At 49.1% G+C, this 12,170-nt stretch overlaps 2 protein-coding genes and 1 non-coding gene across 7 annotated transcripts in view; 2 read left to right on the forward strand and 1 right to left on the reverse strand.

Annotated features, from left to right (window-relative positions):
• The window catches only part of UNC45B (unc-45 myosin chaperone B), a 20,615-nt gene extending 11,075 nt beyond the window's left edge, over nt 1-9,540 (forward strand). For all 5 annotated transcript variants that reach the window (XM_042442630.1, XM_042442633.1, XM_042442632.1 and 2 more), the window contains 19 exons: nt 418-579; nt 869-905; nt 1,094-1,269; nt 1,407-1,496; nt 2,110-2,277; nt 2,423-2,591; nt 2,990-3,160; nt 3,738-3,909; nt 4,247-4,547; nt 4,866-4,960; nt 5,314-5,455; nt 5,739-5,879; nt 6,139-6,266; nt 6,512-6,578; nt 7,023-7,136; nt 7,446-7,561; nt 7,710-7,827; nt 8,265-8,420; nt 8,589-9,540. In XM_042442630.1, coding sequence (XP_042298564.1) covers nt 418-579; nt 869-905; nt 1,094-1,269; nt 1,407-1,496; nt 2,110-2,277; nt 2,423-2,591; nt 2,990-3,160; nt 3,738-3,909; nt 4,247-4,547; nt 4,866-4,960; nt 5,314-5,455; nt 5,739-5,879; nt 6,139-6,266; nt 6,512-6,578; nt 7,023-7,136; nt 7,446-7,561; nt 7,710-7,827; nt 8,265-8,420; nt 8,589-8,855 — 2,790 coding nt within the window. In that variant the 3' untranslated portion in view covers nt 8,856-9,540. The remainder of the gene's footprint in view (nt 1-417; nt 580-868; nt 906-1,093; nt 1,270-1,406; nt 1,497-2,109; nt 2,278-2,422; nt 2,592-2,989; nt 3,161-3,737; nt 3,910-4,246; nt 4,548-4,865; nt 4,961-5,313; nt 5,456-5,738; nt 5,880-6,138; nt 6,267-6,511; nt 6,579-7,022; nt 7,137-7,445; nt 7,562-7,709; nt 7,828-8,264; nt 8,421-8,588) is intronic.
• Nucleotides 9,541-10,902: 1,362 nt separating this feature from the next.
• On the forward strand, nt 10,903-10,999 carry LOC121917172. The gene has a single exon (XR_006100976.1). It is a non-coding gene; the product is annotated as a Z30 small nucleolar RNA (small nucleolar RNA).
• A 328-nt stretch (nt 11,000-11,327) lies between these two features.
• PEX12 (peroxisomal biogenesis factor 12) overlaps nt 11,328-12,170 on the reverse strand; it is a 2,785-nt gene continuing 1,942 nt past the window's right edge. Inside the window, exon 4 of the mRNA XM_042442646.1 lies at nt 11,328-11,906. Within this exon, the coding sequence (XP_042298580.1) occupies nt 11,507-11,906 (400 nt within the window). The 3' untranslated portion in view covers nt 11,328-11,506. The remainder of the gene's footprint in view (nt 11,907-12,170) is intronic.

The following is a 12,170-nucleotide window of genomic DNA, read 5'->3' on the forward strand; positions in this document are numbered from 1 at the left end:
ATAATAAGGCACATTAATCTTTTCGTATGTGTTAATACCTCAACTAATGACAGTGGAATATTAAATCGCCACAAATGAAATGGCTAATGAAAAGCGCACTATAATCCAAATCTTCTGCAAACTAAACATGGCAGCAGCTAAATGCAGAAGAGCCTGAAGAGCGCATCCAGTTCTATGGGGCCTTCGCCATCGGATAGGATTATAAGACGGTTTACTAATCAATCAGAGGCAATGATTTTATCGCATGTACTTTGGGACGCTTTGCTATTCTCTCCCTGTTGTTTTGGATTTGGATTTTGGATTTGGTTTGGAACGAACCGTGAAGAGCGGATAGCTTTGCAAAAGACCCCTTTCCTGGCAGGGATGCAAATTGCTATCCTTAACTTTATGGTTCATTGGGTTTTTTTCTTTTGCCAGATGGAAGATCCTGCGCAGCTCAAGGAAGAAGGGAATAAGTATTTCGCGTCTGGCGACTACGAAAACGCCATCCAAAGCTACTCCAAAGCCCTGAAGCTGACCAAGGATAAGCCCCTCCAGGCCGTTCTGTACCGAAATCGGGCGGCCTGCTTCCTTAAAAAGGCAAGAGTCATTTATTTTTGGGGGAGTCATTCGATCCTATTTCTCCTCAATGTGTCTGAAAAGGAACCTCTAGTCGGTCGGAAAAGTAACTTGGCGCATTATGCATTGCTGTGCATTTATGGGAGTGGTGCGGAAATGCAATCCATATTTTCTGCATGCATGCTAGGCAGGAGCAGAAGGTTCAGCCTGGTCTTGGTCAAGCCGGCTGGGGATCCTGGGAGTTGTAGTCCAATGAAGTAACTTCCCTGAAGTCTGGGTCCTAATTTGTGCCCCTTTTTTGCCTTGGCAGGAGAGCTATGCCCAGGTGGCATCGGACGCATCGAGAGGTGGGTCGGCCATTTTTACTCTAATGCTTTGGCTTAAGGGGCTCTTAAGCGATCAGGACAATATTACTCCAGTATTAACCCTGGGACTCTGAGTAGTTTTGAGTATGGCAACCTATTTTTCCTATCTGTTTGTTCCATGCATCTCCAAATGTGTGCCTCTTTTCCTTTGCTGTTGCTCCCTCTCCCAGCGATCGACATCGATCCCTCGGACATTAAGGCCTTGTTCCGCCGGAGCCAAGCCTTGGAGAAGCTGGGAAAGCTGGACCAGGCGTTCAAAGACATCCAGAGATGTGCCACCATTGAGCCCCGGAACAAGAACTTCCAAGAGACACTCCGGCGGCTGGGAGCCGACATCCAGGAGAAGGTAGAGGTTCACTTGGCTTGAGTGGTTTAGACTCCTAGGAGTCATGATGGGAGCTGCATGGAAAATCATGCTCCATAATCTGCACACGGCTATGTTTTAAGTAACTGCCTAACCCCTGTGTCTGTCTATGGCCGCAGCTGCGGGTCCAGTTCTCCACCGACGCCAGGGTCCAGAAGATGTTTGAAATCCTGCTGGACGAAAACAGCGAGAAGGAGAAGCGGGAGAAGGTGAGACGCCCTTCGGACGAAAGGTTGCGCATGGAAGCAAGAACGGAGCTAGGGAAGGACATGCTCCCGACTCTGCTTTCCTTCCTTAAGCTGTAAACCAGGGATTCCCAAACTCTGGCCTTCCTTATGTTTTGGACTCCGACTCCCAGAATCCCCAACCGTTTGCCAAGACTTGGAGCTGAGGTCCAAAACTCCGACTCCGGACTTTCAGAACCACTGCTTCAGACCAAGGTTTTGCAAGCTGTCTTTTGGGGCTGCAATTCCAACAACTTAGCATAGCCACTGGATTCTGGGAGCTGGGCTCCAAAACAAAAAAAGCTATGGGGATTCTGGATGTAGCAGTCCAAACAGCATCAGTGGAGGGTTTCCAATGCCGTTGCACATTGAGTCGAAGGGAGCCTTCTTCATCCAAGACCACTCAATGGGTCTCCAGGGCTGAGCAGGGATTTGAACACTGATCTCCCAGTCCAGCACTCATCCCACTGCACCATATGGGCTCCCACTTTAAAACAATGCAGTTCGTGCTATGACTATGGGCCCCCAAAGCTGTTTTGGGTTTCCTCCCACTCCTTTGGCTCTCTCTCTCTCTCTCTCTCTCTCTCTTTAAAACCAGGCGGCCAACAACCTCATAGTCCTCGGCCGGGAGGAAGCCGGAGCCGAGAGGATCTTCCAGAACAATGGACTCAACCTGCTCTTGAAGCTGATTGAAACCAAAAGCCCAGAGCTGATCCTCGCTGCCATCCGGACACTTTCGGGGATGTGTGCCGGACACAAGGCCAGAGTAAGAGCCTACGCTCCAGCTCTCCCGATTCAGACACTACAATCCCAGAGCATATGGATATTTTAAGTGATCCTGATCCTAATCCCAATATTTGGTCTAAGAATGAGCTAAGATTGATAGGTGACCAGGCCTCTTCCTCATCTAGGCCACGGCGATCCTCCACGGCCTGGGAATCGACAAGATCTGCCTCTGGATGTCCATCGACCACGAAGAGATCTCCCTGGCGGTCACCAACCTCTTGCAGGCCATCATTGACTCTCTGACCGGGGAAGGGAAGAAGGACGAACACGGGAAGGAGGATGCGCTGGTGCTGGGTAATGGCTTGTGGGGATCGTGGCCAGGGACTTGGGACACAAGTGACCTTAGGAAAGCCTGCCATGGAGATATATCATGGGAGCGGTGGCTCCATGAGAGGGTTCAGTCTGACATGTCAAGGAGCTGCATCCAAGGTGCTGAACCCTATCCTGAAAACTGTTTTGTTCGGTGCATTATAGTTCGGACTGAGAGCCTTACCACATTGTAAACAAACCCAGCAAGTGCATGGAGAGACATGTCTCTCCATTTGCCTACTGGGCATGTTTGCAATGTGACAAGGCAATGAAAAACAGAATGGATTAAGCAACTGAACATGGGAGCCATCACACACTGCTGCTGTTTTATGTGTTTGGTGTCCTTTGACGTTGTTTTGGGGTTCCTCTCGCCTTTTCTGCAGATACGAAGAAGGACCTGAAGGCCATCACGGTCCACCTGCTGGACATGCTCCCCAGCAAAAAGGTCTCCGGCCAAGGCCGCGACCGGGCTCTCAATCTGCTCAACAAGAACATCCCCAGGCAGGACCTGAAAAGCCAAGACAACAGCCGGAGCATCTTTGTCATTGACCAAGGTGAGCATTGGTTCTCCCATGGCAGCGGAGTGATAGAGCCATGCAAGGTCTTCATCCAGGCTTTAGAAGAACCATCTAAGGTTCTGAACCACACTCCTAGATGTTATCTACATGTTTTGTTATGCAATGCAACTATGCACATAATCTCACTCGCGCATTCCCAATCTGCCGTTCACACTGTTCCTATTTATGTGCATCTCTGCATGTTTTGTTGCTTACATATGTCACTGCTGCAAGTCGAGACGGAGTCGATGATGCAGATGTATCCAAAACACGTTCAAGACATGCAGTTTTGTCCCAGTTTACCCCAGGTTGCATTGGTTATTCACATGGCTGACAATGCAAACCTTGTAGAAGAACATCTGGAGGAATCGTTGCGCTAGAAATCACAAATTCCCGACCTCAAGATGATACTGGCTTGATCTCCATCTCTCTCTTTCTAATAATAAGGTTTACAGCTGGGATCAGAAGCTGGAAGATTAGTGTTTGGAAGCCCCGGGAGGCGCATGGTTCTGTTTGTCGCGCCAATGTTTCTCCGCGCTTGACCTCCGTCTTATTCGGCCTCTTTTCAACCCAGGTCTGAAGAAGATCCTGAAGGTTGCCGGCCAGGTGCCTGACTTGCCCAACTGCCTCCCTTTGACGGAGAACACCCAGCTGACGGCTTCGGTCCTCCTGAACAAACTCTATGACGACTTGCGCTGTGACCCGGAGAGGGATAATTTCAGACTGATCTGCGAGGAATACATCCAGTGAGTCCGACTTTGGTCCTTTTGGGGGTCTCTCTGGTCCTTGCGCCAACATCGCCTGCTCAGTGGGCCCTTGGTATCTGCTGGGGTTTGGTTCCAGGAACCTCTGCGGATACCAAAATACATGGATGCTCAAGTCTCATTAAACACAATGGCATAGTAAAACACTGTGCCTTACCTAAAGTGGCAAAATCAAGGCTTGCCTGTTGGAATTTATATACATATTGGAATATTTTCAAGCCGTGGATGGTTGAATCTGTGGAGTCATAGTCTCTCCAGAAACTATGAAAGCATTAGTGTTTGCTTGACCTTCCCTCCTTGTGCTTCTCCTCGCTTCCAGGAGCAAGATTGACCCGCAGGACATGGACAAGACCCTCCACGCCATCCAGACGGTCTCTGGGGTCCTCCAAGGGCCCTTCGACTTGGGCAACAAGCTCCTGGGCATGAAGGGGGTGATGGAGATGATGGTGGCCCTCTGCGGCTCGGAGCGGGAGATCGACCAGTTGGTGGCCGTGGAGGCCCTGATCCACGCCTCCACCAAGCTCAGCCGGGCCACCTTCATCATCACCAACGGCATCTCCCTCCTGAAGGAGATCTACAAGAAGACCCAGAACGAGAAGATCAAGATCAGGGCCTTGGTGGTGAGTAGGTTGGGTCCGCCCCGGGGTTCAGTCCGAACTTTAAAGGAGGCGTCCAAGATACTGCTCCTATGGCCTTTAGCATCTGGAGGAAGCCACCAGCTGCTGTGACTTGTGCTACGTTTTGATGCTAAAGGAGTTTGGAAAAGTTACTTTTCTGAACTAAGGATCAAATGCTACGATTTGCAATAGGGAAAAAGTGCAAGGATTTAAGGATTGGCGGGAGGAGGCTTTAAGTTGACTTCGAGGGAGTATTTGGGGAATGGATGCTCCTTTCCTCTGGTACTAAGAGGACCCTCATCCTCTCCATTCTGCCTCCAGGGTCTTTGCAAGCTGGGATCCGCCGGAGGTACAGATTATGGCCTCAGACAGTTTGCAGAAGGATCGACGGAGAAGTTGGCAAGACAGTGCCGGAAGTGAGTGGACGGCCGCACTTGGGAACCTGGGTTTGAGAGAAGGGTCAAGGGGCAGTGTTTGCACCAGTGGTCAGTCTGGAGGGGGTCCCTTCTTTGGGTCAATGACTGGGCCCCCATGGAAGGGTCAGAAGTGATTGGAAGGCATCATTTTGAATGGAAAACAACCTGTTTTCTGTGTTTTGTGTTGGAGAAAAATGCCAAAATGGTTCTACTTAGAGAGGAATTGACAGATACACAGGACATACATAGGACAGATATGTAAGACATACAGAGGACATACATAGGACAGATACATAAGACATACATAGGACATTCATGGGACAGATATGTAAGGCATTCTCTCCCTTATGTAGATGGTTGTGTAACCCGGCCATCGACACTCGGACTCGGAAGTGGGCCATAGAAGGACTGGCTTACCTGACGCTGGATGCCGACGTGAAGGACGACTTTGTGGAAGACGAGCCCGCCATGCAAGCCATGTTTGAACTAGCCAAGGCAAGGAGACACATCTATTACTATTACTATGCCAGTGTCATGGTTTGTACTGTGCATCCTTCGCTACACAGCAGAAGTGCTACTGCATCATCCTAGTCAATTGCTGAGATCCTAGTCTGCACCATCCTAGTCAATTGCAGGCACTACCAAAAGCACATGCGCACTCCCTAGCTGGGATCGGGACTTTAAATACCCCTGGAAGTGAAATCCGAAATGGCAACCTGTCCATGCCTTTAAACATTGCGACAGCACAGTGTCAAAGAATATGGTTTTTGCACCGCAGACAAGCGACAAGACCATCCTCTACTCAGTGGCCACCGTCCTGGTGAACTGCACCAACAGTTACGACGTCAAGGAACTGGTCCCCGAACTGGTCCAACTGGCCAAGTTTTCCAAGCAGCATGTCCCCGAGGAGCATCCGAAGGTAAGGTGGCTTGGCTGTCCTTTGTGTGGCGAGGGCACGGTTTGCCTAAATGTTGTGGGCAACTCTGGGGTACCTAGGAGCCAGTGTCCTGCCCCACGAATGGAAAACAGAAAACCCCATCATGGCCTTTTAAATCAATTGCAAGCTCCCTTGACACCAATGTTCCCAAATTCCTTTTGCACCACTAAATTCTCTAAATAATGGGAGAAAGTGTTGGGAAAAAGCAAGGCTAAATCCTTCCCCGTTTCCACCTTCCCAGGACAAGAAGGACTTTGTCATCAAGCGGGTGAAGCGTTTGGTCAAAGCCGGCGTCACCTCGGCCTTGGTTTGTATGGTGAAGGCCGACAGCGCCATCTTGACGGATCAGACCAAAGAGCTCCTGGCCAGGTAAACATGCTTGTCTCATGCACGTCATGTGTGCAATTGTGACACCAGAGCTGCAGCCGCTGGACCTTCCCTGGTCAGTGGAGCAGTGGACTTCTTGAATGTTTCATCCCATGCCTCAATGGAGATGCCCAAAGTCTTGACATAGACACTTTGGACTGCTAAATCCTAATAAATTTACATTTGGACTGGAACCCAAATAATAACAATCCTAAGCATTTCTCCCATGTTCCTCTTCTTTTTGGCAGAGTCTTCCTTGCTCTTTGTGAGGACGCCAAAGACCGCGGCATCATTGTGGCACAAGGCGGCGGGAAGGTAAGAAACCCTTGCAGATCCTCAGTTTGAAACGGCGTTCAAGGAGCAATGTCTAGGATTATTATTCTTATTTAAATATGCGCATGATGAGAGCAGCCCCTGTGTGTTCTGTTATACAAGCCACATGCATTTCTGTGGCTTTAAAAGCTGATATTGCCCATGGGGAAAGAAGACTTAACACAAGAACAAGGGGTTGGCTATTAGTGGTCCTCCTCCAGATGTTGGATTGCAGTCCCTGACATCTCCAGTCCTTGGCTCTGCTGGCTAATGGGGCTTACAGTCCAATAATGTCTGGACATCCCCACTTTGGCCACCCTTGACCGGACTAAAGTTTGCTTCTCCCCTTGCTTGCTGTCCTTGGGTTTGGAATGGTGACATTTTACGATCTACCGTATTACGTGTTTTATCATTCTTATTGTAACCCACCTCGATCCACCTCTTTAGGCGCTGATCCCTCTGGCCTTAGAAGGCACCGATGTTGGAAAGATCAAAGCGTCGCATGCGCTGGCCAAGATCGCTGCCATCTCCAATCCGGACATCGCCTTCCCCGGCGAGAGGGTGAGTCGATACGGGTGTGCTTTGGAGCATCATTAGGATGTGGCCTCATCCCATAGGTCTCTTACCAGACCAAGCTCTCTCACTGGGATGCACTCCCAATGCTTTGTGCACCTGAACATTATAGCCCTGGATGGAGGAACATAGAACAAACCTCTATGATTGCTTTGCATGCCTGGTGGAAGTGTCCCCCAGGAGCCACCATCTGTCTTTAGCCCATGCGCTCACACACATGATGGCTCCCAGGACCAAATGTGCATCCCTCCCTCTACCCCAGCAGTGATGTTGCCATGTCTGACCCTCTCGCCACAGGTATATGAAGTTGTGCGGCCGCTGGTCAGTCTGCTGAACACCGAGAGGGATGGCCTCCAGAACTACGAGGCTTTGCTGGGACTCACCAACTTTTCTGGAAGAAGCGACAAACTCAGGTGCGTGACAGCAGCCATTGGGACAGCCATTTTGTCCTGGCAAGTGCATTAGTGGCTGCCATTTTGTTTGGGCAAGTGCGTTAACGGCCACCAGTGTTGGCTCTCCTCATTGAGTTACAGTTATGTTCCACCTTCTTAACCTTTGCAGGGCCAAGATCATCAAGGAGAAAGCCTTGCCAGACATTGAGAACTACATGTTTGAGAACCACGACCAGCTCCGACAGGCAGCCACGGAGTGCATGTGCAACTTGGTGGTCCACAAAGAGGTATGGCGTCCCGTCGCATGACGAAGCTGATGTCGGGAAGCTATGTAAACCCACTGGATCAATGGGATTTACCTCCATTCAGTAGCATTGTACATTCAGTGGACCTGCTGTAGTTGAAACTGATCAATAGGGTCCTTGCTACCCATAATAGCTAATGGATCCCAGGGTCAGTGGGGTGGTGAATCCAGGTTTTCTCTCAGGCTCTGGACTGGTTCTCCAAGCGCCATTCCTCACTTGAGAGCCAAGATGGAAAATCTGGAATGGCTTCACAGCCCCACTGACATGGAAACCACCAGCCATGGGTTAAATGGTGTGTCAGCGCATAGGTGAATCCCATAGTGGATCTACTCAATAGGTCTACCAAAGGTAACAAAGGATTGATGGACAGTGTTGGGTACCAGTTTAATTCCTTCTCTGTGCTCCTTGCCTGGCTGTAGGTCCAAGAGCGGTTCCTGGCCGAAGGGAATGACCGGCTCAAGCTGATGGTCTTGCTGTGCGGAGAAGACGACCCCAAGGTCCAATGCGCGGCGGCCGGAGCCCTGGCTATGCTCACAGCCGCCCACAAGAAGCTCTGCCATAAGCTCACCGAAGTGGTAAGGCCTCTCACCGGTGACTGGAAACGGTCCTGGGGGGAACTACACAGCCCAGCATCCCCTGGCCATCATGGATGACCATTGGGTGGAGGATTGTGGGGCTCATTACCCCCCAAAAACCATGCCTCTCCAGCCCTACTTTCACATCACGACTGGTTTCTTTTGCAGACAACTCAGTGGCTGGAGATCCTGCAGCGGCTTCTCCTCCACGACAAGATGGACGTCCAGCACCGCGGACTGGTCATCGCCTACAACCTGATCCACGCTGACCAGGAGCTGGCCAAGAAGCTGGTGGAGAGTGAGACGTTGGAGATCTTGACCGTCATTGGCAAACAGGAGGATGACCCCAAGAGGCAGCATGTCCTGAACGTGGCCAGAGAGTGCCTGGTCAAGTGCCTGGACTACGGGCTCATCAAACCCGCCTCTCAGCCCTAAGGAAACGGCGTAAACCCCGAAAACGGCGAGGGCACTGGTGCATTGGAAAGCGACGGGAGATCATGCGCAGGACTCGCAGAAGCCGCGTTCCTAAAGCCTCGGAGACGAAAGTGGTGTCAAACTGGATTATTTCAGGAATAAGGGAATATCGGAATTTCATGTCGGAGAGCTAACTGGACATTAAACCGGGATAATAATAATAATAATAATAATAATAATAATAATAATAATAATTACTATTATTATTGTTGAAATATAGTTTCCTCCCCCTGCAAAGTAGTTGTGTTTGTTTTCCAGGAGCTGGGTTCGAGAATCCTCTCCTCGCTGACGCCTTTTGGCATCACAAAGGGTTGTTTTTATGCGCAAGCGGTGGTTGCGCGGTTGTCGTTTGATGGTGTTTCCTAATAAAATAAGATGCTCTTTCAGATGACGTTGGCCGAGGTTATCATTTAACCAATGGTTTTAATTAGCGCCAGCACAGCTTCTTCGGTGGTTTGAGTTTTGGATTATGGCTCCGGAGACCAGGGTTCGAATTCCAACCCAGGCACTTTTCACTTATATACTGTATTACATTTATTATCAGACCGGAAGTCACAGATCGCATGTAAAACAACACAATTTTGCACATCTGCTGTCATTGCAGATAAAGCACAATAAACCGAGGATGGAAGATCTTGTCGATTAATTAATATGTGTTCTTTTATTTTTATGTGTCATTTTATTTTGACAATAATAATGTGATGGATTGACCTTTAATAATAATAATAATAATAATAATAATAATAATAATATTTATTTGTAAGCAGCTTCACAGCATTAAAAACAGTACAATTAAAAGCATTTTTTAAAAGTACATTAATAATAATAATAATAATAGGTCAGCCTCAGCGCAAGGCAAACCTCCTCTGGACAAACCTTGCCAATGAAACCCTATGATAGGTATGCCTTAAAGTTGCCATAAACCGAGAGATGGCTGCTCATGACAATAGTAATAATAATAATAATAATAATAATGGGGAGGGTATGTCAATAAGTATGTTTCCTCCCTGGAACGGTTTCATCCAAGGCGATGCTGGCGGCTTCCGTTCCGGTGGGGCAATGGATCCACTCTGGGTTTTAGCCCTTTAAAGAAAAAGCCATACACCTTGGCAAAAAAAGCACCTCTGCGTTAAGGGTGACCGACTGCCATTTAGGTTTATGGTTCCACACTTTAAAAAGGTACAAGAATAAATTAATTAATTAAAAGCACAACAACAACAACAACAACTGCTATCATCCCCAGCCACTCATTGGCCAGGGCTTCGCACAGGAGCCTGAAGTAGTGTGAGCATTCAGGGAGTCCCTCTTTTCCACTTTACCTCTTTGGCCTCAGCGGTGACACGTGATCAGGATTGCAGCGCTGCGATTGGCTGGGAGGAAGAGCGGGCAAGCGAAGCCTTCCCAGCAGCGCTTTCCTTTCCCTGGAGAAAGATGGCGGCGAGGTGAGTGCAATGGGAGGCAATGGGGGAAGCGCCTGCTGCTCTTTTGCAGTGTTTCAATGTAACTTTTGCAACTTTGGGGCAGGTTGCTCTTTGGGAATGCAACTCCCAGAATCCCCCCAGACAGATTTTGGAATTGCACCCCCCCCTAAAAAAAAATTAACTTCCCTAATAACTTTGCATTTGCATTGCAGAAACTGGGTTGCAGTTCCCATCTCTTGGTTGGATGCTGGGACTTGCAATCCCTTCTGTGGTCTAGTTTTAACAGTCCTCTCTAAAGCAGACCCCCCCAAAAAAGGTCTGGAGATCAAAATACATATACATATATTTGACTTGCAGATTTAAAAGTATGCAAAGGCAGCCTGGTGCAATGGTTTGAGTGCATAAATAAACCTTATTATTATTATTGCTATTATTATTATAAATGATCTGGCTTGACCCCGTTTAAACTGCTGTCGTCAATATATATCAATCAATATATAACCGAATCCAGGCCCTGGTGCTGCGTGTGTGAATGTGCTACTGACCAGGGTTCAACCCAAAAGCAGGCTTGGGTTTTGGAGAGACCTGGCAATGATGAGCGAAGTATAGTCTGACTTGGTATTGCTTTGACCAACTGTCTTGGCTCTGACCAAGGCGTGATCACGCAATCTTCTCTCTGAGCCCGTTCTTCGCGTCCCCCGCAAAACCCGCGACCCTTTTGGCGCCACGCATGCAGGTGTAAACCCGTCGCGCTTTTCATTGCACGCTTTTACGACATTGCGCACCCCCACAAGCAACCCTCCACTCGCTACAGACAGAAGTGCAAATGTCCTCCAAATTTTGGCACACAGAAAGTATAGTTTTTTGATTAGGACTTTAATTATTTCCCCCCTTTTAGCGGCGCTGTCTATACACCATTTTACATTCCTCTTCAACGTTCGCATTGTGCAGGTTGTCTTTTCCCCTCAGTCCTTGATGGGAACCGGAATCCAAAACGTCCAGAAGACCAAAGGTTCCAGGTAAGGATGGCTGGGGTTTCTTTTGGGATCCAGTAGCCCAAAAGAAGTTACTTTTCTAAGTTACTTGTCAAAGTACCAAGTCATGCAACGCTTGGACTGCCATCGCTGTCCGAGAGAAACACAGAAATGGGGTGAAATTTTGGCATTTTGCGGACCCCCAAGATGACGCCAGTCAGTTGTCCGGTGTGTACAGTTTGACCAGGTGCTGGAGCTCTGTCGGGTATCCTGTGACGGGGCAGCGCTGGTGGGCTTTGACGTAAGTGTAGGCGCAGCGGTAGCAGAAGACGAAGCCGGAGGTGGCCAGGGCTGTGTCGTTGGCGCGGACCCTCCGGCAAAGTGGGCAAAGAGCCTTGAGGGTGGGCAGGAGCGGAGGGTCTGTCCCAAGATCCAAGTGGACGGGCGGCGGGGGCACCGGAAGGGCGGTCAAGGCCTTGATGGTCTCCTGGTTTTCCGAAGAGTACCACCATTCGAGGAACTGGAGGAAAAAGACGCCGACGGAGAGGCCGGTGGAGAGGGAGAAGGCCAGCCCTCCCAGGGCGGTCTTGGCTGCTGTGCGCACGCGGTCCGTCAGGCTGCGAGGGGAATGAAAAGACATACATGACCATTAACAGAAGGCACATCGTGGCCTGGAAATGTCCTGTAAGCCTTTGCATCAATAAATCAGGTTGGTTAACAGTGGTTGTCTGGGATCTTATTCTGAATGCCAGTTAAAGAGTTTATTGCCATTGTGTCAGTGACATTTACTTTCATTGCTAGTGTGTGTAATAATAATAATAATAATAATAATAATAATTTTTATCCTATGTGCAACGCAACTGGGGCAGCTTACAACATTA

Source organism: Sceloporus undulatus, chromosome 11, assembly GCF_019175285.1.
Source record: "Sceloporus undulatus isolate JIND9_A2432 ecotype Alabama chromosome 11, SceUnd_v1.1, whole genome shotgun sequence".
NCBI classification, from domain to species: domain Eukaryota; kingdom Metazoa; phylum Chordata; class Lepidosauria; order Squamata; family Phrynosomatidae; genus Sceloporus; species Sceloporus undulatus.